Below are 26,389 nucleotides of genomic sequence, written 5' to 3' on the forward strand. Positions count from 1 at the left end.
TTTTTTAATTATTTTTTTCTTCTTCTTTCCCATTTTCAGCCACCATTTTTGCAAACTTAAATATCCAACATGGTGAATAAAAATAGATACAGTAAAATAATGAAAAATGATGGAAACTATTTTAGAAATTTAGGAATAGACCCATTTCAAGATTAAATATTAAATTATTCAAGAAATTCTTTCTTGAAAGAATTTAATACTTAAAGAGAAGTAAGTTTAATTTTTGATGAATTTTAAACTTGCTAATTAGGGTAAAAAAGATTTTTTTTTTTTTGAAGAAGACACTATTAAAAAAGAAAGAGTATGTAGGTGCCCAAATGTTTTAGCAAAAAAGAGATGGGGGTATTTGCAGAAGACAATGGGGTGGGGGAATGGGTATGTGCAGATTTTTCTGCAAATGAGTAGGGGTATATGGAGAAGACGCGCGGGGGGGGGGGGGGGTGTTTCTACAAATGGGGGTTATTGGAGAAGACGGGGGGGGGGGGGGGGAGGGGGGGGCGGCGGGTGTTTCTGCAAATGTGGGTTATTGGAGAAGACAACTGCGGGGGTGGGGGGGGGGAGGGAGGGGGTCATGGGGATTTTATTGATTTAATTTGTTTTTAAAAAATTATTTGGGCAAAAATACACGTGTCATTGAGTCATTGGTTACTTTATTTTTTTATTCAAAATTCATTATCTACAAATTATTTTTTGACAAATGTCGTCATTTAATTTGCCACTTTACACGTCATCGCGAGTGTAAACACACACCTCATATATTTTTGTTGATTGACAAAAAAGTGTCAAAATGACATAGCGAAACCCTACATGAGGTGTCTAAAATGAACATCATCCACTTGAGGTGCCTAAGTGAAATTTCGTGCCAAATTTAAGGGGCCACCGATGGGTTAGCCCTTTTACTTTTATGGGGTATTTGCTTAATTTCCTCTATGTTTTTTTTTTCCTTTTTTCTTTTTAAAGTATACTTTTTACTTTTTAAAAATATTATATTTTTAAACACAAATTATGTTAAATATTTGTCATCCATCAATTTAAAGGATCAAAATAACACATTTTGATTAATTAAGGGTTTAATGTGCTTATCCAAATAACACGAGGATCGAAATCGGAATAAGACAATAACATAGGGATCAAAACCCTATTTCCCCAAACTTAATACGATAGTAATAAACATCTCTCTCCTCTTAATTAAAGTTTTCGAATTTAAACACCCAAAAATAACAAATCGTGTTAAAGAGTATTTTATGCTAATTTATATTTGAATTTCAGAATGGAAAACAAATATTGAGTGCAAAGATAGAAGATAAAAAAGTAGTTCAGTGTACTTTGTTCTCGTTGTATACCTTATAAAAAGAAGACTCAGCCACAAAAGTTTATTTTACACAATCTTATTCTGCATTTCTAATAAAAACTATTTCTTCATCTCGAACTCAAAAATAATGTGCAATACACTAAGTTCCAGGTATGTGCAGAACCTGAAGAAGGATCAGACAGAACTACAAGAATTATCTCGCATTTATAAAAAAAAAACTATATTCATATCTCGAACTCAAATAAACTCTGCGATATACTAAATTTCAACTACATATAAGGTTAGAAAAAGGACAAAACTACAAAGATCTATTATCAACAATTTTATTTTATATTAATGCAAATATTATTTTCACAGTCAAACTCATAATCTCATAATCACATGATAATTACTTTAACAGTTATAACTTTATTTATTAAGCCAAGACTCGAAAAAAAAGGGAAAAGAAAAAGGAGCTAGTAGTGAAGTATCCCAAAGCCTAGGCTTCTTCAATTAGAATCACATCCTAATATTTCCAAAACAAGATTCCACCTTTCTTCTTCTTCTTTCATCTGGAGTTCTTGCTATGGATCCCATAAACTTCTCACAATCAACATTGTAAACTCCTGCTTGTCTCAGCTAATCCAGAATCCCCATTTGAAAAATCTCCAAAAATCTGCAAATTCAGTTCCAATTCAAGCTTTTCAAGAACTAATACAGCTTCATGAGCGATGTGAAAGAGAAAAAATTGTGAATTTGAGTTACATTTGTTGTGGGTTTTTTGCTTTGGGTAAGAAGGACTCGGTAAAACTTGAAGTGGGTCGACTTTGAAATGGTACGAAATCGAGTTTTATAATCAGAGATTGCAGTGTTTTTGGGAGTCAAGAAAAAATTGATTTTGAAGTATGATTGATCAGTTCATCAATTTTGTTATTCGTCCGCCCAGGTTAGTATATCATCAACTTTTTTTTTTTTTTTGGGGGGGGGGGGGGGGGGGGGTTCTTTTAGGGCATTGTTTTGAGGATTAATTGAATTTAGCTCTAATTGTTGTGTGTTCTACTTGTTATTGATTCTATGTCTGCTTAATTGGGTAATGTAGGTTTGAATTGCATAGTCCAAGTAGAATGTTTTGTGGAATTTTAGTATTTCTTTTCCCTCTTGCATTTGATCAAACTATGTGAATACAAAGATTAAATTAAGTCATATGTTGCTGTATCAGTCGGGGAATTTTACTAGCTTAGTTGGTTGGTTGGCTACCTGAATTTTCATCTCGTTGAGGGTTCGGTTCCTACCTTGTAAACCCTACCCCATTTCCCCTGCCCCATTTATTTTAAAAAATGAATAAACAAATAAAATGTAACTGTATCAGAAGAAATGAAGGGGGAAAAAAGACAATTAGAGATGGAGAATCTTTTTTCTTTTCTTTCTTTACATAGCCCAATTATTCATTTTTCATGATCAATGGATTGAAACTTATGTTGCCAAAAGGTCATGCAAAATGGTACCCAAGAGCGTGGCCTAGTGGTCAATGAAGTGGGTTGAGAATCAGGTAGTCTTAGATTAGACTCCCAGCAAGGTTCAACTCCCCGCAAGGTTCAAGCCCCTGCAGAGATGAAAAACACTAGCTTTTTTACTATAAAAAAACAAAACTAGTTGATTTCTTCTCATCTGTCCGCATCGGACACCATGGTTAGCCCAAAAAAAAAAGGTCATGCAAAATGAATGAGAGAAAAAAGGAACACTGAGAGATTGGGTAGGACTTGCATATGTCTAGAGATTCATATTTTCTGCCTGCTTAGGATGGAGTTCCTTTCACGTTTTATACCTCTGACACGTGATCATGATAACTATGTAGAAGCCACAAATGAAATAGTTTCTGAATTCAGTTTGTGATCTTTTTTTTTTTTTTGGTGAGGAGTTTGTGATCTTGTTCTGAACTTTTTCTGTTAGCTTGTTATCAAGGGAGTTACAAAGTTTTTCCTCCTCTTGCTTTCTCTAACTATATATCATGGGATGTGAGGGGATGGTTGTGGGGGTATGGTTAGTTCCTCGACCTTCTATGCAGGAAGGATGATTATATACAGTTGTGCGGGAGATGGGGGTGGCGGTGGGGAATGCTTAGTCCCTTGACCTTCTGTGCAGCAAGGCTAGTTTTACACTATTGGTCTATCAACCCTTGGCTTGCCGTCCAAGATTTTAATGTTTGCAGGCATGTATTTAATTAGTTGTAACTTGTGAAATCATTTGAGCAACAAGAATATACCTCATTAATCTCACCTTTTGATTAGGGGGAACTAAACATTATCCCTTCAGCAGCTATAATGTTTTTGCCATAGCAAATATGCTACTGTCAAAAATTCCTTTTCCCGCATTTTGGGTTTGGAACTTTTGAGACATTGTTGCATGTTTTCCTGGAGATCACACCAAGTTTCAAACAATGCACTGCCAGCTCTCAAGGGTTTCTTAGTTATTTTAACAAAAAAGATATACACTACTATTCATTCAGATATGCCTGCAGTATGTTTGCCACTATTTTCCTAGGTCCACGAGTTGTCTAATTATTCACCCCAATTCTTTTAACTAGGTCTCCAGCTTGATCTATGATATAACCACCAATCCATTTTCTGTTTGGTCTTTGATGCAATAGCTCTAACCTTGTGCTATAAAGCATCAATCTATCATCTGAGCTTTTGATTTGTTTGATAGTTGTTTAGAGGTTTGTCAACTGCTCTCTAATGTATAACAGGGCAGATTACAATCCAGACCAGTTTTTATGGGAGAAAGAGTTCAGTCTGGGGGGCAGAAAGTACAAAAGGGAAGACTTTGAGGCAAGTATGGTCACCTCTTACCTAAAGTGGTCACCCTTGCTAATTTGTGTAGTCATCGTCTTCTAATTAATTGGATTATCCTTGTTTCATCTATTTATTTTTTTGCAGCTTAAGAATGAAAGAGGTCATACCTTGCGATGCAGTCATTATACTCCATCATCATTTCCTGATGGTGCTCCTCTTCCTTGTGTTATATACTGCCATGGAAACAGGTTTACTGTTTGCATTTATGACTTTTAATTCATTGACGTGAACGCTAATCTGCTTAAGTTGTGAGCATCTTATGAAGAGTCAATACATTATATAGGACATTAGGTATTTAATAATTATGTGCTCCACTAATCTTGTTAGGCTGTGGACCTTTTTTATATAGTCACATACATTATAGTATGTAAAAGGATTTAGTAAATATTTACTGAAATGTACAAAATATATTCTAAGGTCTTATTCTCAAAATTGAGCTTTATCTTCTGTTCTGGATCCTGCAGCGGCTGTAGGGCTGATGCGAATGAGGCAGCTGTAATACTTCTTTCATCAAACATCACTGTGGTAACCCTTGACTTCTCGGGTTCAGGCTTGTCAGATGGCGACTACGTTAGTCTTGGTTGGCATGAGGTACTGCCTTTTCCTTTTCTTGCATGCATTATTTTTGTTGTGCTTGTGATATATGAAAAACTCTTCGTTTACGTATCAGAAAGATGACCTCAAGGTAGTTGTGTCATATCTGAGAAGCAACCTGAAAGTTTCACGCATAGGTCTATGGGGGCGGTCTATGGGTGCAGTTACAAGGTATTTTCACTTTGCATACTTCAATTGCTTGTTAATTTTCAGTCCAAATTCTTCTGGAAAAGACAAGTTAGATTCTAGCTGACTGTTTGACTATGATTCTGATTTCTTTTTGTTTCTAAATAATTCCATGATCACAATTTTAATAATTCTGTTTAATGTACCAGCCTTCTATATGGAGCGGAAGATCCTTCTATTGCTGGAATGGTCTTGGACAGTGCCTTCTCTAACTTATTTGATCTAATGATGGAGCTTGTAGATGTCTACAAAATCAGGCTTCCTAAATTCACCGTATGGATCCCCTTCTTTTCTGTGGATGGACATCTATAACGTGATCTGAAACAAGTACTTGCATATTTATGATTCTTCTTAGAAAGGGTGGTTAAAATGAAATCATTTTGTATGACATCAATTTGTGTATCACTATTCTTTCAGACAAGTGCATTACTATCTTGTGGGTTTTATTTCATTATATTTTGTATATATGCACTTGGTCAATTCGTTTTGCATCGGGAATGTGGTTTGTTTCTCTGTTTTAGTTTGTCTTTTTCAAACAGTTGCACGAGGAAAGAAGAGGACCAAATTATGAGTTCAAAATGAACTTTTTTCATTAGCTCATTCCATATTTTCTAGGTGGAAAGGGTTTAATATATTTGGCTCATTAGTTGGCTCTACTAGCTCAAGATCATTGATAAGAATATGACTGCCAGAAATCATGTCTACTGGATAATTTACTGAAAACTATCTCTAATCTGCTGCATATAATCTGCTCTATTTATGTCCCTTCTAGCTAAAAAATGCATATTTTGTCAAGGCTCCCTAGTGTTCATCAAACAGAAGGAGAAGGCAAGAAGAAGAGTGTTAATAGTCTTAAGAAAGTTTGAAGTACTTGCAAACGCCTGTGTCATTCTCATAAGGTATTGAGATCTTTCTCTCTTTGTTTCTGCAGATAAAGGTTGCTGTGCAGTATATGCGACATGTCATTCAGAAGAAGGCAAAGTTTGATATCATGAGACTTAATTGCTTACAGGTGCTTGAGCTCATGGTTGTCTAGAGTCTAATCAATTTGTCCTTTGAAGTTGATAAAAGCTTGTTTAATTCATGTAGTTAATTTGTTTGATAATGCACTTAATTTGGGAAAAAACATATACTCATATAACTAAGCTGAGCATTTCAACAGGTTTAAGTTTTTCCAACTATGGTATGTATCTGATTTGGATTGAATGGGTATTAATCTTGATGTGTCAAAATTTTTACTGATTCTGGCAGGTTTCTCCTAAAACATATATTCCTGCTCTCTTTGGACATGCTAAAGATGATAAGTTTGTTCAGCCCCATCACTCTGATCTCATTTATAAATCATATGCGGTACAGAATATTTTGGATATCTTTGGAGTAAGTTGCGATGTGGTGAATTGTGCGTAATCTATTATTTTTCTTTGTACAGGGTGATAAAAACATTATCAAGTTTGATGGTGACCACAATTCCTCCCGACCACAATTTTATTATGATTCAGTGTCTATTTTCTTCTACAATGTCCTCCACCCTCCCGGGATTTCACCAACTAAAAGTAAAATAGAGAAATATTACGATTTAGGGGACATCAAGGTCGGTGCTGGAATGGATGAGGTAATTTTTCCCAGTTGTATTTCCAGACGAGTGTAAATAACTCATTAAGTTTCCTAGATTTGAATTGTTTTTTTTTAATTATTATTGTATTTACCAGATGAGTTCAATGTCTTGTGTCAATGAAGAAAAGATTATATTCCTAACTAATTAGCAAGGAGAAGAAAATTCTGTTTGATCAAGAAATTCATAATTTTTTTAATTTATTTTTGACAAGTAATGTGAAGCTCTATAGAAATAGCCAGCAAAAAGGATATGCTGGCTCAAAAATTACATCCCGAACAAGCATTGCAACGAGCTAACAATATCAACCATGGCCACGGGACCATTTACATCATCATTAGCCATGTTGCGCCAAAAGCTAAGCAAAGAAATACATCTAGTCTTACTATTGACAATATTTCTGAGTTCTAAAAAATCCTAGTGTTCCTTCCTTTCCAAATTATCCATAAGACTACAGCTGGAATGGTGTTCCAAATAGACCGAGAAGACTTGTTAAGACCCGCTTTCTTCCAGTTCTGAAGGAAAAAGGGATGTGGAACTCTGCATGCACCAATAAACTTCTTGGTTTGTCTTTTGTTGGTTAAAGCGGGAGGATATTTTGCAAGATTTTATTGTAACTTTTTCGGCACCTAACACGACTTATGTGAGCATTGCAACATATAGTTGGTTCCAAGTCCAGATAAAGGAGAAGTGTTGCAGTAGATTGATGGTCAACATAATAATAATCTTAATATGATGAATCCTCTAAGTATTGTTATGTTTGCAAGGAAAACCTAGACATGCACTACATTAGTACCTAGATGTAGTATTAAATAATCAATGGGGTCATCACATTGACACATGGATGTGAGGGAGTATGAGCAGTGTTTGGGACACCCGGTGTGGGCTGGTTAGAGAAGAACCATCACATCTATGCCAAGATTTGGTCCTACATAAGGAAGGGGTCCCACATAATAATCTTTTTAAATTCGGATGGAACAATGATTTGAATCAAAGAAGGATCGAGAATATCAAGGTATATTGTCTCCTACTTTGACGGGTAAATCCAATTTAAATTGCCATATTGCCTATACAAAGGAGAGAGTAGCGAAGCTAGATTAAGAGTGTCAGTTTGGATAGACACTTGGAAATTGGAATATAGTTCACTGATAAAGAATTCAATAGAATTAGTTGATACATTAAAGAGGAGGATGGTTGATATTGATGTATATTAAAGAAGAGGATGGTTGATATTGATGTACATAAAAGTTACTATCAGTGTTTTGGACGGTGAAAGGCGACAAAAGGCGATAAGGGTCTGTTTTGCCACAAGGCGAGGCACTCGCCTTTTTGAAGTGTTGCATCAATTAATATAGAAAAATTAAAATATTTAATTGCATATACAACTAATCAAAATCTCAATAACAATAACATATTAGCAAATATTTCAATTCAAAAACTGAAAATAGATAGTAGATACTAAAAAGTCTAGAACTTGAATGAGAAAAACACATAACAAAAGTCAATAGAAGTAACTTTGAAGTCTAAAGAAGAAGGAAAAAGAAACAGAGGAAGAAGCAATACGTATTAGTTGGACTTTGGTGTCTCCGAAAAAGTCTGGCTGGCTGCCGGAGAAGTCTAGTTGAGTCGACTAGTTGGAGTCGCAATCTAAGAGTGCAATTGTGCAAATTTGGTAAGAAAACCCTATAATACCTTTTTTAACTTTAAAAACCTTAAATTGGTCGCCTTTTTTGTAAGGAAATACAAAAGGCAACACCATTCTTACCTTTGTCGCCATTGTCCCCATGGCATCGCCTTTTGGAGATCGCCTCACCACAAAGCTAATAGGCGATGAAGGGTTGCCTCGCCTCACCTCGCCTCTCGTCATTGGTGACGAGGCGATCGCCTTTCACAACACTGGTTACTATATATGTGTATTACCTTGTAAAAAGAATAGTTACTATATGTCATATTTTTAATAGTTAAGATGTTTGAAAACTTTATAGTAAAAGGAAAACGGTCGGTTTGACTCTCCAAATTGTAATGGTCCATTCCTTTGGGTCAAAAGGGGTAGTTAAATTGGTGATATGGAAAATTGGATCTTGGCAAAAGAGTTTCTTGTTTATGTGAGGGAGATTTTGGATTAATTTTAGATTGTATGATTAATTAGAAAAAATAATCATGGTCTCAGAGTTAGTTTTCTAGATTATGTCAGCTTGTATGATTTTGATTAGAGAAGGGTGTTTATAGGACTCACTCAATTTGACTTGGCATAGTTACCTCATTAACCTTGTAAGTAGTAAAATGCTAAGTTGCTCGGACTCTTCATTTTTGGTGCCGCACTCTTCTCGAAACGACATGGGTGTGGGTGTGGGATCCATGTCCGATTTGGTCTACCGATTTTGGGTACTTTGACCAAAATCGATTAGGAAAGTCTGGACAGTTTTAATGATTTTTGTAATCAATACAAAAGCTAAGGTGAAATTGAAGAAAATGGAATACCTTTTATATATAGAAATTTCTATGTCACTCCTTTTCCTTTAATCTCCTTCCAGGATTCTCCTCAAGTTCTCTACATAATATCTTATAATTTACATTTTATAACTCTATTTTTAGATATTTTAAGTATTTTTAGGCGAATCCCCGCACCCGTATCCATACATGGATCCATATCCCCGAATCTTAAAAATTAGATCACGAAGGATCCAACCTCAAGATATGCACCCGTATCGGACACCCGCATCTGAGTCCGAGCAACTTACGTAAAATGTGAAGTAAAATGACAAGGGTTTCTTATATATATGTGTGTGTGTGTGTGTGAAAAATACATTTATGCTGCTTACAAGTAACTCTAGAACTTCTGCACTGCAATCACTTCATTCTTCGAGAAGTAATCGAAACTAATTTGATGTCTAACTTAGCTGTCATAAATTCTTCACAGTATTGTGTATTACTAGTAGTTCCTTGTCTATTTGACATGATTGTTAACGATATATATCTACTTAACTGTTGTGAATCATGCGGTCTGATGTACATTTCATTTCCGGTGATCTATTCATAGAATCTCTTGTATGAGATAATTGCAACTCTTCGGAATGTTACTTCTGATACAGCAAGCTCTTCATCTGTGCCACCTAGCATTTCAACAGCTAAGTCTGCTGGTGAACTCCTTGCTGACATTGCCCCAATTGCTAGTCTAAATGTAAGAATTCTCCTTAACTCTCAAGTTCCCATGTTCTTCCACCCCTATCTCTTCCCCGATGAGTTTTTCTCAATGGTAGTGATGTTAAGTTACTTCACTATAAGTTGATTGATTGTTACTTACTGTAGGATCCATTAATTAATGGAGGAGAAGAACTTAATGGTCATGCTACTCCACAAACAGAGGTATGCAAACTTCTGTTTCAGCGCAGTTTACTCTTAAATGTGTTGATTCATCGATTAAAGCATTACTGGGAGTGGGCGCCCACACCATTTGTACTGTGGTACACTGGTTAAGGATTAAAACATTTGCATTCAAGTCAAGGGTTGTTGCAACTAATATTCTCTTTTATTTCTTTGACTTTCTCCAAATCTGTTGCAACTCCTTTTCCCCTTTTCTTCCTTTTTTCCAAATATGTTATTCCCTTTTGGAGAAAAAAGTTTGTTATTCTCTCGTCTATCTCATTTATGTCCAAGCCCCATCTCTAGTGGCTTTCAAATCCTTGCTTGGCCATCCTCGGAATCGCAGGTCCGTTGTCTGATGTTCGGTGTCTTTAATCCTGCGCTTATCTTTTGCAATCCTGGTTCTGCCACTACCTCTTTCAGTTGTCCAGCTGGTTATTTTGGATGAAGGATTAGATACGGGATTGCTATCCCGAGATCTTTATTTGAGCTACCAGTCTAGATATCAAAAAATATTATGATAAAATAAAACTTTGCTGACACTTGAAATAGGGACCTTTGTTTTAAGAAGGATGGAGTGTCAGATTGATGGCAGTTTAAGTCTTTAGAAATACAATACTCTTCTTTGGTGCTGGTTTTGGTTGTTATTTCGCTATTACCAAAATTTCAGATATTCTGATTCTCAGGACAAGCAAAGTGGCGAAAATGAGGACTGTTACTCTTGCACAAGCTCAAATCGAGAGAGTTGGGGAAGGTGCTCATCTCTGGGAAGTGACGATGAGATTACCGCAGATTTTGTAGATGCCGCCAGTGGCAATCAGGTATTGTGCTTCTGCTCCCACTCTGATAATCAGATTTGAATCCCCATTGCCATACTTGTAGATAGCAGTTTTTTTGTCACCCCTGCAATTTCATATAAAATGTAAGTTTGTACCCTGTATACAACTCACAGTTACATTCATATAGTAATTCATGCATTATTCAATTCTAAACACTCAAACCTGAAAAGTATTTTCATCTTTTAATAAGATTCAATGCTCAATAGGCGCTCCTCATATTCATTATCTGGTCATGATCCAGGCTTAGTCCGCAAGAATATCTCAGCCAAATCAATCAGAATTTTGTTAGTGCTAATGCAAGAGCGAAGACAATCACCTTTCCCACATAAATAAAGCAGATATATTTCATATTTATGTTTCCATCATTTCTTGACATCAAAGTAATTTCATGTACACGTTCATTTGAGCTATATAAACCCTTCCTCAGCTCTAAACAAGGTTAGAGTGGATTGACCAAAACGAATGAATTCATTTCTCGGATCTTTTCATTGAAGACAGCCTTATAAAATTGCCTGTCTACATCTATGTGCGCCTTAGATATGCTTCAAGGTTATATTTCCCTCTATCCTAATCTTATGGACCATATTGCTAATTGTGTTCAGTCCTAACTAATTATATTTTGAAATGGAAAAGAAAACAAGTTTGTGGTATTTTCCGTTTAATTTCTAGTCCTTAACTATTATTTATTCATGCTCAATATCACTCTGAAAGCTGGTCAAATTAGCCCTCTAAATAAGCCAAAACACTTTGGGATTGAATATGATATCAGCTGAATGAAAAAAATAGTACCAACTTGTTGCATGATATAAAGTTCAAGGGTCACTGACTTGAGTCTATTTCAACCAGTAGATATTTTGCTCTACTGGTATATATGCTTCGTGATAAACAGTTGCAAGTTCTGTTTGAGTTGCAGGTTACTGTAGATGTGCTTGCGACCCCTCTTCGCGATAACCAACATACTGCACTGGACTCATCAAAGGACGAAGGAAAAAAGAAAGCTGCACAAATCACAAAAAAATCCAAGCGCGAGAAGTTTGAAAAGCTGGAAGCTCTTAGCCAGCGATTACGGCTTTGCTTTCAGAAGAGGATTAACCATAGGAGATACAGCTCCTCCTAACCATCTGTTGCTATTCACAAGCTCTGTTCCATAAATGGAGAAGTTGACAACTTTTTCTTTAGTGGCTCTTGTGTGTATGCCTAGCAATAGTGTAGGTTTATGTAACTAATTATAACTCTCTCCTTATAATGTTAAATTTGTTGAAATTGGTTCAAGAAAATTTAAATGCCAGTAAACTTTCCTGTGTCCCCTTTCTTTCAAATGTTTGGGTTTTAGTTTGATTATGCAGTCGGTTTAAAATTATATGGTCCACTTTGATTAGTGGAGAAAATTCTTCAACAGAAAGATGGGTTCTTTAGGTCTGATACAACCAAGTGATGCAGCCCAGCTGCTGAGTAGCTATGTTCAAACATGCAGAAGCTTCTCATTTGATGTCACAAGTTGTGGTGTACAAAATCGAACCGAAAATCAAACCAAATCGCAAATCGAGTCAAATTGAAAAAAAATCCAACTAGTGGTTTGGTATGAAAAAAAAAAACCAACCAAAATTGAACCGAAAACCGAACCAAACCGCAAATCGAGTCAAACCGGAAAAAAGACTAGTGGTTTGGTTTGACTTGGTTTGGTATTGAAAAAAAAAACCCGACTGGTTGGTTTGGTTTTAACTAAAAAAAACCAACCCGAAACCAAACCAACCCGTCATTATACATATAATTTTAAAATTTTATTTTATACATAAAAATATTTACTTTGATATAATTTTTAAATATTTCTTGTACTTTTTCATAGTTTTTATCTTTTAATATATTATTTCAAGTTTGAAACTTAGAATTCTAAATGGTCCAATAAAGATTATAGTCCTCAGATGTTGATAATTATAATAAAGCTTAAATCAAAATCAAATTAATACTAATGTAAAAAGAAAATCAATTCAACACTAAGAATGACAATAATATTGAATATTTGTTCTTTAGTTTTACATTGGTTTAGACAATCAAAATACATAATCTAGTTTTAATTTCCTTTAATATTAGTCATGTAACTAATACTTATTGAACTTATTTTAGCATGATTTAGTACTTTTAAATTATGGTCATTTTCATTATGACTTGTTAATTTGCAATAATTGTTTTACGCGATTTCATTATTATTATTTTTGTTGGATATTTTAGTGTCATTAATCATATCATATTTTATGTTATTTTTTAAAGAAACACCTTAGATAGTTATATTTTGGTAGGACTAAAAAAATATTTGAAGTACAAGTAAATTATATGTTTGTATGAATGCTTTACCGAAAAAACCCAAAAAACCTAAAACCCCGAAAAAATCCGAAAAAACCCGAGGTTGAAAAACTCGAGTTTTATTGGTTTGGTTTAGTTTGTAAATTTAAAAATCGGACACAAATGGTTTGGTTTGATATTTGAAAAATCCGAACCAACCCAACCATGTACTCCTCACCATTTTTTTGTGCAAAATGCAAGAATTAGTTATTTGACTTGACATTTATGTCTGTCAGGCAAATGCATTTGACTCTTCATGCAAACATTTTGCACAACGAAAACGTCAAGTACGCATTTGGACATAGATGTAGTTGAAACATTAAAACAAAAGTTTTTGAAGTTGAGCTTGGACATACATTTCACTTGAAAAATTGATCAAAACAAACTTTCAAAGGTGAAGACCTCATCCTGAAATCTAATCAAAATATCATTCCAATGTTGAACCAAACAATGATTTGGAAATATCTTTTTTTTTTAAAAAGGAAAAAGAGTCAATGTCCAAACGGTACTTCTTGCTGCCTTTCATTTGGTAGGCTGAGGTACTCCCTAACATGCAGCCCAGCTCAAAGCAGTCAAACTTATAAATGAAAATTAGGACAGCAAAGTAAATTGAGCAAGATATAAAAGCAAATGGAATCTCAATTTTCTTCTCTTTTTTTTTTTTTTTTTTTTTTTAAGGAACTAAGATGATTTCACAGAGATGCAGTTAAGAGTTAAAATAACATCAGCTTGCATTTACACAGCTTTAAGTTGGGCTCATTGGACTTCCCAGAAACTGCAATGTGCAAAGCAATGACTATGGACGAACTTGGCTTAATCTCTTAATTAGAGACATTTTGAACATTAGAGCCAGTAATTCCAAAGCAATTAACTGGTAGCACGTGAACACCGGATGATCTCATATCTGCTTCACCCCAAACATATGATGCATGTGTTGAATCTCCGCTAAGCCCTCGTTTTTTCCCTCCAGGTGAAGATCCTTCTAGAGGAAATCCGGCGGGGCTCTCATGTGAAGTTAAGCAGCTTTCAGTGGAACAATCCGTGCGTTGTGGATGAATTCTGGGGGAAACGTCTTCTGGACCATGGACACCAACAAAGTCAGCAGACTCCGAGGGGCACAATCCATGTGGATTACATAAAGGGCTAAGTTGTGTCTTTGTATTTAGTCCTTGGTAAGTCTCTTGGTAATTTTCAGTAACTACATCACCGATGAATTGATCAGCGAGCATTTTACAGGCCTTCTCCAGCATGGTAATATATCTTTGTTCAGCATCCTGCCGAATTTGCAAGTGCTTCTCGGCCTGTATAACAAAAAATATAATGAATTATCAGCCCAGATTAAGAACATGTTTATCTGGACGTCTTTTTTGAAAGGTCAACTCCACGTATTTATTTTGAGAAACATTCAAATGCAATTTACTCATCCGATGTATGCAGAAAGCTTACTTCAACTTGGAGGTGCAATTTACTTTGCACTTCCATTTGAGCTCTCAATGCCTCCTTGACTTCAAAACCTCTGAAGAGTGAAGACATTATACAATCTTAAAACTAGAAGGTGCATTTCAAGCAAAGCTTAAGCAGAAGCATGACTATATAATTTATTGGGGTAAGGTAAAAATAAATAGTAGCCGTCTTAGTTATAAGATGAATCCTTACTCATTCAAGTCTGATGCAGGCAACTGCTGGGGAGTACCACCAGAACAAGGGCTTTCTAATGAATACGTAGCTGTAAGTCCTTCAATGATGAACAAGAACCCAGTTTAAATATAAAAGAAAAATTCAGAAAAGAGCTTCTTCCTAGAGCCTTCCTGCACTGATCTGATCTCACACATAAACAACATCATGGTGTCTTCTTGGTTATTCTGTAAGCTTCACATATCACTGCCCAAGTTTATGATATTCTTCCTGCATTTTTTCATTTTTCATCTTTTTGGCTTATCTAAAGAAGAAATGAGGGGGTAAATGGAGTTGCTGGAGTCTACATTCCAAATCAGTATACCATTGTTCCTTAACTATTCCTTTCATGTTAAAAAAAAGAAAGACTAAACGTAGAACCAGAAAAAACAGAAGAGCAAGCTGTTTACATCAACCCTGAGGCCTCGGAAGATATATATCTCAGCCAGACAGCCACTAGGCAAGTTTTGAAGTTTAAAATTAACAATATATACTAAGAGACTTATTATTTCTTTTTCTTTTTGAAATGGTAAAGGTTATATGTCAACTGCCAAGAGACTTGTGGAACTACAGGAGTAACCACGTTTCCAGTTATAGGAAAATGGGGTCAACTACACCTACCATCTTTTGAAGCTTCATCAAGATCTTTCTGAGATTGCTTACCTAGTCGGTATTTCTGCAGTGAACAAACATCATATTTAAAAATTGATCAAAAAACATTTGATTTTAAGCTCAATAGAAAACATACATGTTTTGCTCCACCCGCCCACCTCCTCCTTACATCTGGGACTTAAATGAAGGATGTGGGGTGGGCTTGTGAGGCAAATAAGAAAAAACTAATGTATTCTAATAGACCTGAAGGTGGCTCTTTAGGTGGAAGAGAGTCAGTCCCTTGACACCCATTGTCCGCATTATTGCCTTTGGAGTTGCTTCTGCAAGTGATATTGAAAGCATAACCATGAGAAAAGCAGGTGTTCCAGCCAAACTAAAGACTTTAATGCATATATCAACTATGCAACCATTATAGTAACACCAACAAGTAATAAAAATCTCCCCCCAACCCCTGGAAAAAAATCTTCCTCCTATCGGCACCTTATGGTTCATTTGGTTGGCAAAGTCTATAACAAAAAAATTATAAAATCCAAATACAGATAATAAAGCCGAGAAAAGGAGAAATCATCCAGCAAGATAACTTGCCTTTACTTCAACCAAAAAAAGAGCGGAACCTTGTATTCAAGTAAACATTGCTATTGATTCGATGATCCCTATATGACGTGGTCTAGGAGAATTTTTTTTTGAGAAAAGGTAACTTGTATTATAAACACATGCCAGTAATACTTACAATAAGAAATACAAAAGTGTTGCTGTTTTCCTATGAACTCATTAAGAACTCCAAGATAATAGGGAAGATGAGGATATTCATGTTTACACCAAAAATAGAAAAGAGCTAAACATTTCAGCTTCATCTTCTCCATAGAGCAGCTCTTGTTCTCAAAACATCTCTTATTCCTTTCCAGCCAAGTAGTCCACCAAATGCAGGCAGGGACAATCTTCCATCTCTCCCTGTGCCCTGACTGATTTCCATCCCGATTCCAACATGCCAAAGCTTCCTTTATGTTTCCTGGCATAGACCAACTGATGCCCCTTTTATTGATGAAAATTTATCAAAGTTTCACTGTCTCCTTACAGTGTAAAAAGAGATGATTTATTGTCTCTATCTCACATTCACAAAAAAAAACATCTGGAGCACAAATCGAGGCCCTTCTTCATACGGTTATCCTGCGTGAGAACAACCTGTTTTGCTAAGAGCCAAGTAAAACAGGCCACCTTGAAGGGCACCTTAACTTTCCAGATCATTTTCCATGGCCAGTAGCTTGATTGAGTGTGTCCTCTGTGAGTTTCTGTAAGCTGTTCCAACTGAGAATCTCCCCTGTGTATCTGGAGCCCATAACAGTTTGTCTTCACCGTTACTGAGCTCCTTGTATCGTTCCAGGATATTTAGAAATTCAACCATTCTATTCACCTCCCAATCATTTAAAGGTCTTCTGAACCTTAAATTCCAACCCTGAGCATCTCTCATTTCTTTGACAATGGCCACTTTCTGTAGACTCAAGCTGAATAGGTCAGGGAAACTAGCTTTAAGTGAAGCTTGTCCCACCCAAACTTCCTCCCAAAATAGAATTTTTCCACCATCTCCTATCTTAATTGTGCACTTGTTTATAAGTTTTGGCCATAGATTCCTGATTGTCCTCCACACTCCGGTGCCATATGGTTGTGTTGCTATGTTGCTGATCCACCTTGTCTCCATTCCATATCTAGCCTTAATGGCATCTTTCCACAGCGACTGTTCTTGTGATGCAAATCTCCACAGCCATTTCATTAGCAGGCTATGGTTTTGTATTTTCAGATTCCTTGTTCCTAGTCCCCCTTCTTTCTTGCTGACTAAAACTTCATTCCACTTGACCAAGTGAAACTTGTGCTTATTCGGATCGCAGTTTCCTTGCCAAAGAAAATTTCTTCTAATGGCATCTAATCTGTCTCTTACACTTGCTGGCATAGGGTACACCGACATCATGTAGGTAGGCAAAGCATCAAGAACACTGTTGATGAGAGTAGCTCTGCCACCCAGGGATAAATACTGACTTTTCCAATTGGCAAGCTTCTTCTCGCATTTCTCCAGTACATTGTTCCATATGCTTTTTGATTTGCTCTTATCTCCTAGAGGCATTCCCAAATATATTGTGGACAGCTCCCCTATCTTTCCTTCCAGAATATTTGCCAGACTGTCAATTCTAGGTACCTCATTCACTGGATAGATGTAACTTTTTCCCCAATTGATATGTAGACCTTGTAGGGGACCTTTTCAAATGAAACAGGAGGTAATGGCGGCACTAATTTAGGCTAATTAATAAAACTAAGCACTTGCAATTCAGAGTGAGACAAAGGGTTATTCTTTTGCCAAGCACAACTAACAAGAGAAAGCAGTTATCTTATCACACCAATTCGAACGAATATGTAGGTCTCTACGAATATTAAGATCTTTCCCCGATAAGTATATCTGCCTTTTACCTGATCTACACATGTCAGATAGCAAATGCCTATCTTGTCTTGATTGCATACTGGTACTGGAAAATTATGTTCCGTTGCCAGCATAATATAGTGTTTGCTCAAGGCAGGGAAAGAAATGGTAAAGGCATAGACTTAAAAGAACTGCAGTACACCAGCAGTTCATTTGGTACCAATGGTAACAAACAAGCACCAAATTCAGCTTTTTTCAACTCTTCTCCAACTTAAGCCATTACCTTTTCTTCCACAATACGAACCCATTTTTCCAGATTCTCCCAAGCTTATCCAGTTAACACTAACCATGAATCTGCCCTAAGAAATCAACTTTTTGGGTTATGGGTAATAGATGGTTTCATTTCCAATTTCCAAACTCACCCAAGATCAATGTCCTGGGGCTTTGAAAAACTTTCCCCTCTTGTCAGTCATGCGAAAGAGAAAAGCATAGAAAACTGCCACAATTTGTTGGTAAATTAAGCTCAAAGTGCACACTTTAGTGTAGAAAGGCGTAAGATAAGTAATCGAAGCACAAAAACAATTATAGAGGTAAAGGAATTAAACTAAACGTGTTTGTGTCATTCTTTTCAAAAATTGGTACATAAACTTGTTTATGTCATGTAAAAGAAGAAGAAAATATTTTGTGGCTACTATGGAAAAGCCAAACTAGATGCTATTTCTGATGACTCTTCATCAAGATGATAATTCCGATGTAAAGAGAACCAATATAGAAACCAAATTGAAATATTGATACTCTGTAGGAGTCATTTAGATGTATCACTACTGCTACACTAGCATTTTGAACATGTGTATTTCTATCTGTTACGGCATTGGTCAAAATTAAGCAAGATTTTCAGAGAGGGTAGAAAAGGGACTTTACGTTCTCTTATCCTCCCAAATAAGGACTAATGAACTGAATGTATCTTGAGTTAGTAAGGTCTCCAGCTTTTTAATTCTCCCAATAATTTTTAAAGATTTTTTTGAAAGTTAAATAGTTTTCTTTTTCACACCCCCGAGTAATTTTTCTTTTTCTCCAGGATAAAGGCTGTTAGGTATGACACTAGGTTGATTTCAATTTGTAAATTATTTGTAGTGAAACCTCTTAATTTCCAACTTGCACATACCACCCATTAGTCCATTAGGTAAGGTTTTGGTAGGCTAAATGGAGATATTTCAGCAATTTACTTAAGGTATTTTTTTATAACCAAGAAATCCCAAGTGCCCTTGGCATACATCTCGAAACTCATTGGATAAAGGCCCCATCCCTCTAACCTTCAGCAGGACCCGTAGTAGTTTAACTATGGTAATGGGGTTGGGTGTGGGGCTTGAGGAGAAAGGAAGTGGATAGATCTAATGAGTAGATTGGACCTAAAGGTTTTGTTCTGGTTAAAATTCATCTTAGCTGTAAGTTTTATCTGCCTCATCTCAACCCTCCATAGATGCAAATGCTAGCCATTCGAAATCTACACAACAATTGGCGAACCAATAGTAAACTATCTCTTTTCTCAGCCAAAAAAGAAACAAAAAAACATGTACTAAATGCTAAATGTAACACAATACATAACTTATAGATCCTCAACATTCTAAAAAGTTCAAAAACCAAAAAAAGGGGTAAACAGAAAAAGGGCAAATGAAAAAAAGAGAGATTCTTTGCAAGCTCAGCAGTTTTCCCTTTACAGTTTACACACTCCCAATGTAATTCTTCTTTTTCACTTCAAAGCAGCATCCTGACTGGAAATGCTTTTGCAATTTAACTATGGTAATTGAGATTGGGGTTTTACTTAACTTTTTCCCATTATTGCTAACCCCTCATTCCGGTCAAAACTCATCTTAGCTGTAATAATAACTTTCAAGTCTCAAAACCCTCAAGGTTGCTCAAACAGTAAACCCTCTCTTCACCTCCAACCTTAAGTTTGTGGGTTTGAGACACTAAGGGAGCAACAAAGGTGGGAGCTCAAAAAGTCTCAAGCTGATTCTTAGTTGTAAGAATACCTTTGAAGTCTCAAGCCTCGGGATTGGGATTGCTCAGACAGTAAACACTCTCTCCAGCTCCAACCTTAAGTTTTCACCAATGGAGCAAAAAAGGTGGGAGCTCAAAAAGTCTAAAGCCTCATCTTAGCTGTAAGAATAACTTCAGGTCTCAAAAGCCTCGGGGTTGCTCAGAGGGTAAACATTCTCTACATCTCCAACCATAAGTTTGTGGGTTCGAGTCAAACCTTAAGTTTATGTGTTCAAATTACCAAGGGAGAGCAAAAAAGGTGTGAGCTCAAAAGGTCTCAAGCCTCCATAGATGCAAATGCTAACCTTCCAAAATCTACACAACAGTTGGCAAACCAATAGTGCACTACCTCATTTTCTCAGCCAAACAAGAAACAAAACAAACATCTAAATGCTAAACATAACACAATACATCAACATCATAAAGATCCTCAACATTCTTGAGAAGTTCAACAACAACAAAAAAAACACAAACTTGATAAGAGGGGCAAATGAGAAAACAGAAAATACTAACTACTGGGTCCGCCAAGTTGAGTAACAGCATCAATGAATCGTTCATGAAGATCAGCAGTCCATCGAAGACGAGGTTTGGGATCTGAAGTTAACACAAGACAAGGGTCTCCATTAACCCTATTATGATGATGAATCCCGACATTAACATCACACCCATGAATAAATTCATCTTCTTGCGATTGAATCAATCTGGGAAACATTGAATCAACACCTTTTGCTTCTGCAATCGAATTTCAACAAGTTTTACTGTATCGATTAAGCAATTTTCATAGAGTTGAATGCAGATTCAAAGGGTAAGTAGAAAATTTTGGGGTTTTCGCCAACCCCAAAGTCAAGAATGAAATGATTCGGTACACAGTGATGTGATTTGGAGTTTATTACCCGGCGGTTCTCCATTGTTTAAATTGTGTAACCAAGATCGATTTTTTTTTGACACCACACCCGTTTGCACGCATTTCAATTAATTGATAAAATACTTATATCTTTATTATTAACAAGTATCGAATAACTTTGATCATCAAAATTAGGAGATATATAAGATTTATGGGAATTTCTTCATTATTTTGTCTGTTGTGAAATTTGAATGCGAACAGTAAAATTTATGAGAATTTCTTAGTTATTTTGTTTGTGGTGAAATTTGAATGCCAACAATAGTTCTCTAACTAAATATGTATTATGTAACACTATCCATCAACATTTGAGTAGACCACTTATTTTAAAAAATAATTGCTATTGACTTAAATATGGGTACACCTAAGTTATTTTATTTCTACGAGATATTTACGATTTTTATCATGTAATTAATTCTATTTATTAAGAAAAGTCACATAATATATTTTTGCTTTTGTTGTTGAACTTGAAAACTCGTGGTTCTCCATAGTCCATGCATGTTATTGACCATTAGGTCACTTGAGACAGCGTGATTCTTCTAATACTTCATTGATCACTAGGTAACATTAAACTTCATAATTCTTCTCATTTTTCACTGACCACTATGATCACTAGGTAATTGCTTAAATCAAGAATAAGTTTGTTCATATTGTTGGTCTCAAGCGATGAAACCACTAGATCACTAGGTAATTGCTTAAATCGCAAGCAAGTCCGTTCATATTGTTGGTATCAAGCGAAATAAAGGAGAAAGGTAGAGATAAACTAACAATAAAAAATTAGTCTATTTATGATGAACCCTCACAATGTTGGGGAAAGTACCTTGTAAAACATTAAACACTTCATAACAGTTCAGTCAATCATATGAGATTCTTTAATACAAAAATTGGGAACACAGATATACAAGAAACTATCTTCATGTATTTCAAGACCACACACCTATAATGCAGATTCTAAAGAATGTTTGTTCAATTAATAGATCAGCCTCATGGGATCAAGGACTTCAGGGCCATGAGCATCATATCCGATAGCCATGTAAACGCTTAGCCCATCGTCTAGCCATGAAAGGGTCATGATATTCCCAGCCCTCGACACTGCTACTTCTTCCACCAGTGTTCTCAACAATGTCAATAGTATCTGTCAGTTCTTTCCTGTCACCAACTCCGACTACAACTTCACCTGTTTTAACAGAATCATCCATCATGCAATCAATGTAGGTATATACCACGCGAACTTTGTCCAACTCTTCCAAAAGCAATGGAATTCTCCTCTCCTCACCCCCTCGCAATTCTCCAAGCCTCACGATCCTTGTGTCCTCTCCAATCATCAATGCAATATCTCTAACTGCACCACATAGTATTTTAGCAAGAAATCTCTCAAACTCGTGCATGACGAATCCATTTGAAGTGCCAAAGCCAAATCCCACATGAAACTTATGGATTGTAATGGGAAGTTCCAAGTGAAACCCATGGAAAGATCTTGTTGGATTGTCAGAAAGATGTAGAATAAAAGAATGAGTATTTTGGTGGCTGCGTTCTCTTAGTATCTTTACTCCTTTCTTGAGTCCTTCTACTGGATCAGCTTGGCCCATATAAAACAGTCTATCAATAACTTGAAGTGCTGTGCGTTTCCCGTAAGAGGTCATACACTTGAGAGGGAAGATACGTGCTGCGGCAGAAGAGTAGGTAACAATAGCCAAACGGTCTATAGGCCGCAACGAAAATACCACAAATGCCATGGCTTGTTTCATAAGCCTTAGGTGAGGTCCATTTGGGCTTGCCACTAAGACTAAGTCAGTGGCTGGCTGATGTGCCAATTTTAAGCAAAGATACGCACTACTAGAGGAGCTGCAAACCAGGGGGGACTGCCCAGTTTCTACAAAATGTTGTGCTGCTGATTGTGAAGATTCTAAACAATGCTGAGGATAATGGCATGAACTAAAGCTAGACTTCGGATTTGAGCAAGGATCAAACACAGAGGTACTGTGAGGGGCAGGTGATAAAGATAGATGCAAACGGTGGATATTTGATGTACGGTCAGGCTCGACTGGATCATCATCATCATAGCGAGCAGAACGTAAAAAGGAACGTCTATGTACCCGAGAAGTAGCAATTGATTCATCAAGAATCTGGAGAATGGGATCAGCCTGATTGCTGTGAGGAGAATAATGCATCTTCAATGTCCGAGGTAGCTGGGTCCAATGTGCACGGCAAACAGGGCAAGTAACATTGCCATGGCGGATGTTGGATGATATGCAAGCGAAGTGAAAAGCATGAGAGCACTGTGCTGTGAATATAGCCTGTCCTGGGCTACTGTCGCAGCTATAGCTCAATGAATCCAGACATATTGGACAAAAGTTCTGCCAGACAATAGAAAGAGAAGCATGAGTTTTCTAAATTGCAAATGGAAAACCAATGGAAAGGAACTAATTTATACATAATAACCATTCTCATGCAGGACCTTGGAGGTTCTTTGTACTTACAAGCAACATTGAACATACTGATGCCAAAAAGAAACAGACCAGCTCTTAAAACACAAAAAAAAAAAAAAAAAAAAAAAATCCCAGATATAATCTTTTAAAGGAAAAGACATAAGGTGTTTTGTCCTGCAAGAAGAATCCTTTTAAGATAGTTTAATCAGATGGCACAGAATAACTACTCATTCATCAAACAAGGAAAAAAACATTGCACAAGACACTCTTAAGAGTGCCCCTCCCCCCCACCCCCAAGAGTGCTTTCATATTTCATTTTTTCCTTCCCAGTTGTCAAGAAGGGATTAGATGAGTTTAAAATCTAGAAGTAGAATATCATACTGACCTGCACCAGAGATGCGACAGATTCTTTCTTGACGGATGTAATCAATGAAAAGTTGAGTTATTCAGTCTCTTATTTTCTAGTTTAGCTCTTCTTCTTTTTTTTGGCTTATTACTATGCTTAATGAAAAGTTGTCAAGAAGGGATTAGTTGAGTTTAAAATCTAGAAGTAGAATATCATACTGAACTGCACCAGAGATGCGACAGATTCTTTCTTGACGGATGTAATCAATGAAAAGTTAAGTTATTCAGTCTCCTATTTTCTAGTTTAGCTCTTCTTCTTTTTTTGGCTTATTACTATGCTTAATAAAATCTGCACTATAATAAGAAACAATAGAAGCTTTCAAAATTTTGCCCTGGGAAAGGTAAATGGGAGTGTAAAGATTAGATCTGAAAATTCCGCAGAAAGAAAACTTTCACCTATCACAATGCAGCATAAGCATTTCACAACTTTGATCCTCTCATGTTGGGAATACATTGAGAACATTGAGCATTTATTCAATTATAAGGCTAAAACTAATTAAGGAAACAAGAATTTCAAGAAATCTAAGAGAATGCTAGCCAACTACAATCTTTACTTCCAAATTTATTTGGGATATGATAAAGAAATGTTGAGCTCCCATATCGGCTCTTTAAAGATGAGATGGTTAATCCTCACCTAATGTTACAATCTTTACTTCATAGAAATTTAATCAGGGATATGATAATGCACTGTTGAGTTAGGTCCAAAGTCCAATTCTTTATCACAAAAAGACAACAAGGCTAGCTTAGACCACCTAATTTTACTGAAACCACAATCCAAAAGCAAGAACAATTTGTATTCGCAGCAAAACAATGACAAGAAATTGAAGATGCAGAGAAGAAGGTACCTTGTTAGAAGGTGTGTTAGTAGTAGAATCTAATCGTGAGGGTTTAATTACAGAAGTATGATTCAACAGCTCGAGATTATTCACCGGATATGGAAACTCCTGCACATAACAAATCATCAAATGCATGAAATTTTAGGGGAAAAAAGCTCAAAACTAAACTAATTCCACCAACAAGGATTGTGATGGGATTGTAACTACTACTTCATACTGAACCAGAGATCTCGAGTTGAGTCCTCTGCAACATTTTACCCTCAATGTGGGACTTTTCAACAATCTGGATTTAGCTGAGCCTCAATGCAAGTACCAAATACCGAGTGGTTAACTATGATCGGATGGTACTACTTTATCCTTAACTAGTTAACTAGACATCTCGAGTCCGAGTCTTATATACTCCCTCTGTCCCAATTTATATGGAATTTTTCGTTTTTCGAGACTCAAACCGTTTAAGTTTGACCGAAAATATGTGCATTGAATCTTCAATTTTTTTGAAATGAAATTTATATATTTGTAAACTACGTAAATAGTATTATAAGTCACAATAATTGATAATTCAAAATGTTTAAAAGATCTATGAACAAATTACATTCAAATATAGACTTATTTGAATCACGAAATCCGAAATGTGCCCCATAAAATGGGACGAAGGGAACCCTTCGGGTTGGCCCAGTGGTTTGGGCTTGGGACTTCCATGTTGGAGGTCTCAAGTTCGAAACCCCTTGCCAGCGAAAGCAAGGGGTTTGCTTCTGGGTCAAGTTCGTCGCACCGGACTTGCCTAGTGCGGGTTACCTCTCCTATGTGGTTTGCAAGCTATTGCATAGGAGCGGGAGTTTTACCCTGTGCGCAGCCAAAGACTAACGGCTGCGGGATTCCCTTGTCATAAAAAGAAAATGGGACGAAGGGAGTGACATTTTACCCTCGGTGTGGGACTTAACACAATCCGGATTTAGCGAAACCTCAATAGAGGTAACAGATACCAGGTGAGAAATTGTGATGAGATGGAACTACTCTATCCTTAACAAGACATCTCAAGTTCGAGCCTAGCAAACATTTTACCCTTAATGTGGGACTTTACCAAACACCGGATGGGAAATTGTGATGGAAAAAATATTACTTTATCCTTAACTAGACATCTCGAGTTCGAGTCCTGAGTAACATTTTACCCTCAATGTGAAACTTAACCCGACACCAGATGGGAAACTGTGATGGGATGGTACTACTTCCTACTTAATCAGGGACCTCGGGTTCGAATTTAAAAACATTTTACCCTCAATGCCAAATGTGGGACTTCCCTCAATCCAAATTTAGCTTAAAACTCAATACAGATACCGATACTGGATGGGAAACACAAAAGTAAAAAAACTAAACGAATCTCAGTAAACTTACAGAGGTATTGTTGTTGTTGTTGTTGTTATCAGGTTCATCAGAAGGAGGGTTTTGGTATCCACAACGAAATGACCCACAAGTCTGAACAAGAATCTTTTTTACTACTTTCTTCAGCTTCCCTGAATACGACAACGACGACGACGACTCTCCGGCGAACATACCCATTTCCGGCGACGACCCTTTTCGTAAAATGCACTGTACAAGTGAGTAAACTGAATGTATTAAACAAAACCCAAATGGGAATTCACTCAATCTCAGTGAAAAAGCTTATACCCACTACAGAGAGGGAGAAATATACAAAATAAAGGGTTAAAGAAAAGTTGGGTATCGCCAGTTTTCAATAATGGGGGGTCAGTCAGTCCCCCTATTTAGTCTTTACTGTCTCTCTCACTCACTCACACTCACACTCAACAACAATAACAACAACTATGAAATTTGCTTTTTTGTTGTGTTTGTGTTACGGGTTTGGTCGAACTCAATAACTTTTGTGTAGTGATAACACTATTAAAAATAGAAATAATCAATGAGAAATTTATGTTATAAAACATAATGGAAAATTGAATTATTGAAAATAGCTATGGAATATTTTTATTTTTTCCTTACTAATCCATTCGAA

At 36.4% G+C, this 26,389-nt stretch overlaps 3 protein-coding genes across 4 annotated transcripts; 1 reads left to right on the top strand and 2 right to left on the bottom strand.

The window, feature by feature from the left end:
* The first annotated feature begins 1,753 nt into the window (after positions 1–1,753).
* On the top strand, positions 1,754–11,999 carry LOC125818783 (uncharacterized). The gene is made up of 13 exons (XM_049498296.1): positions 1,754–2,237; positions 4,038–4,119; positions 4,228–4,331; positions 4,608–4,734; positions 4,814–4,908; positions 5,073–5,196; positions 5,855–5,935; positions 6,175–6,273; positions 6,353–6,535; positions 9,576–9,716; positions 9,845–9,901; positions 10,585–10,719; positions 11,651–11,999. Exons 1-13 carry the CDS (start codon positions 2,197–2,199, stop codon positions 11,852–11,854), a joined length of 1,473 nt encoding a protein of 490 aa, XP_049354253.1. The 5' UTR covers positions 1,754–2,196; the 3' UTR covers positions 11,855–11,999.
* Positions 12,000–13,698: 1,699 nt separating this feature from the next.
* LOC125818820 (protein PHR1-LIKE 3-like) lies at positions 13,699–20,821 on the bottom strand. 2 transcript variants are annotated; one of them, XM_049498337.1, is made up of 6 exons: positions 20,324–20,821; positions 15,607–15,683; positions 15,373–15,427; positions 14,734–14,812; positions 14,524–14,593; positions 13,699–14,378 (listed from the first exon to the last, which is right to left on the bottom strand). In XM_049498337.1, the coding sequence occupies exons 1-6, from the start codon at positions 20,520–20,522 to the stop codon at positions 13,899–13,901; spliced, it is 960 nt and encodes a 319-aa protein (XP_049354294.1). In that variant the 5' UTR covers positions 20,523–20,821; the 3' UTR covers positions 13,699–13,898. The 2 variants fall into 2 exon arrangements, with proteins under 2 accessions (XP_049354294.1, XP_049354295.1); XM_049498338.1 differs by having other exon boundaries at positions 15,415–15,427; positions 20,324–20,722.
* Positions 20,822–21,543: 722 nt separating this feature from the next.
* On the bottom strand, positions 21,544–26,105 carry LOC125818970 (E3 ubiquitin-protein ligase WAV3-like). The gene is made up of 3 exons (XM_049498477.1): positions 25,774–26,105; positions 24,391–24,489; positions 21,544–23,068 (listed from the first exon to the last, which is right to left on the bottom strand). The coding sequence occupies exons 1-3, from the start codon at positions 25,936–25,938 to the stop codon at positions 21,728–21,730; spliced, it is 1,605 nt and encodes a 534-aa protein (XP_049354434.1). The 5' UTR covers positions 25,939–26,105; the 3' UTR covers positions 21,544–21,727.
* Between the last annotated feature and the right edge of the window lie 284 nt (positions 26,106–26,389).

Source organism: Solanum verrucosum, unplaced genomic scaffold (genome assembly GCF_900185275.1).
Source record: "Solanum verrucosum unplaced genomic scaffold, falcon-dt-bn FXZP01000252.1, whole genome shotgun sequence".
Classification (NCBI taxonomy): Eukaryota; Viridiplantae; Streptophyta; class Magnoliopsida; order Solanales; family Solanaceae; genus Solanum; species Solanum verrucosum.

Excerpts from the sequence above, each read along its gene's own strand:
- LOC125818820 (XM_049498337.1), bottom strand. The coding sequence starts at position 20,522 with ATGTTTCCCAGATTGATTCAATCGCAAGAAGATGAATTTATTCATGGG. Across the intron at positions 14,813-15,372 it reads TGATGAAGCTTCAAAAGATG|GACTTACAGCTACGTATTCA; the intron begins GTAGGTGTAGTT and ends TCATCATTGAAG. Across the intron at positions 14,594-14,733 it reads CCTGCATCAGACTTGAATGA|AGGTTTTGAAGTCAAGGAGG; the intron begins GTAAGGATTCAT and ends TTCACTCTTCAG.
- LOC125818970 (XM_049498477.1), bottom strand. The coding sequence starts at position 25,938 with ATGGGTATGTTCGCCGGAGAGTCGTCGTCGTCGTTGTCGTATTCAGGG. Across the intron at positions 24,490-25,773 it reads ACAACAACAACAATACCTCT|GAGTTTCCATATCCGGTGAA; the intron begins GTAAGTTTACTG and ends TGTTATGTGCAG. Across the intron at positions 23,069-24,390 it reads CTAACACACCTTCTAACAAG|AACTTTTGTCCAATATGTCT; the intron begins GTACCTTCTTCT and ends ATTGTCTGGCAG.
- LOC125818783 (XM_049498296.1), top strand. The coding sequence starts at position 2,197 with ATGATTGATCAGTTCATCAATTTTGTTATTCGTCCGCCCAG. Across the intron at positions 4,332-4,607 it reads ATATACTGCCATGGAAACAG|CGGCTGTAGGGCTGATGCGA; the intron begins GTTTACTGTTTG and ends TGGATCCTGCAG. Across the intron at positions 4,909-5,072 it reads TCTATGGGTGCAGTTACAAG|CCTTCTATATGGAGCGGAAG; the intron begins GTATTTTCACTT and ends TTAATGTACCAG.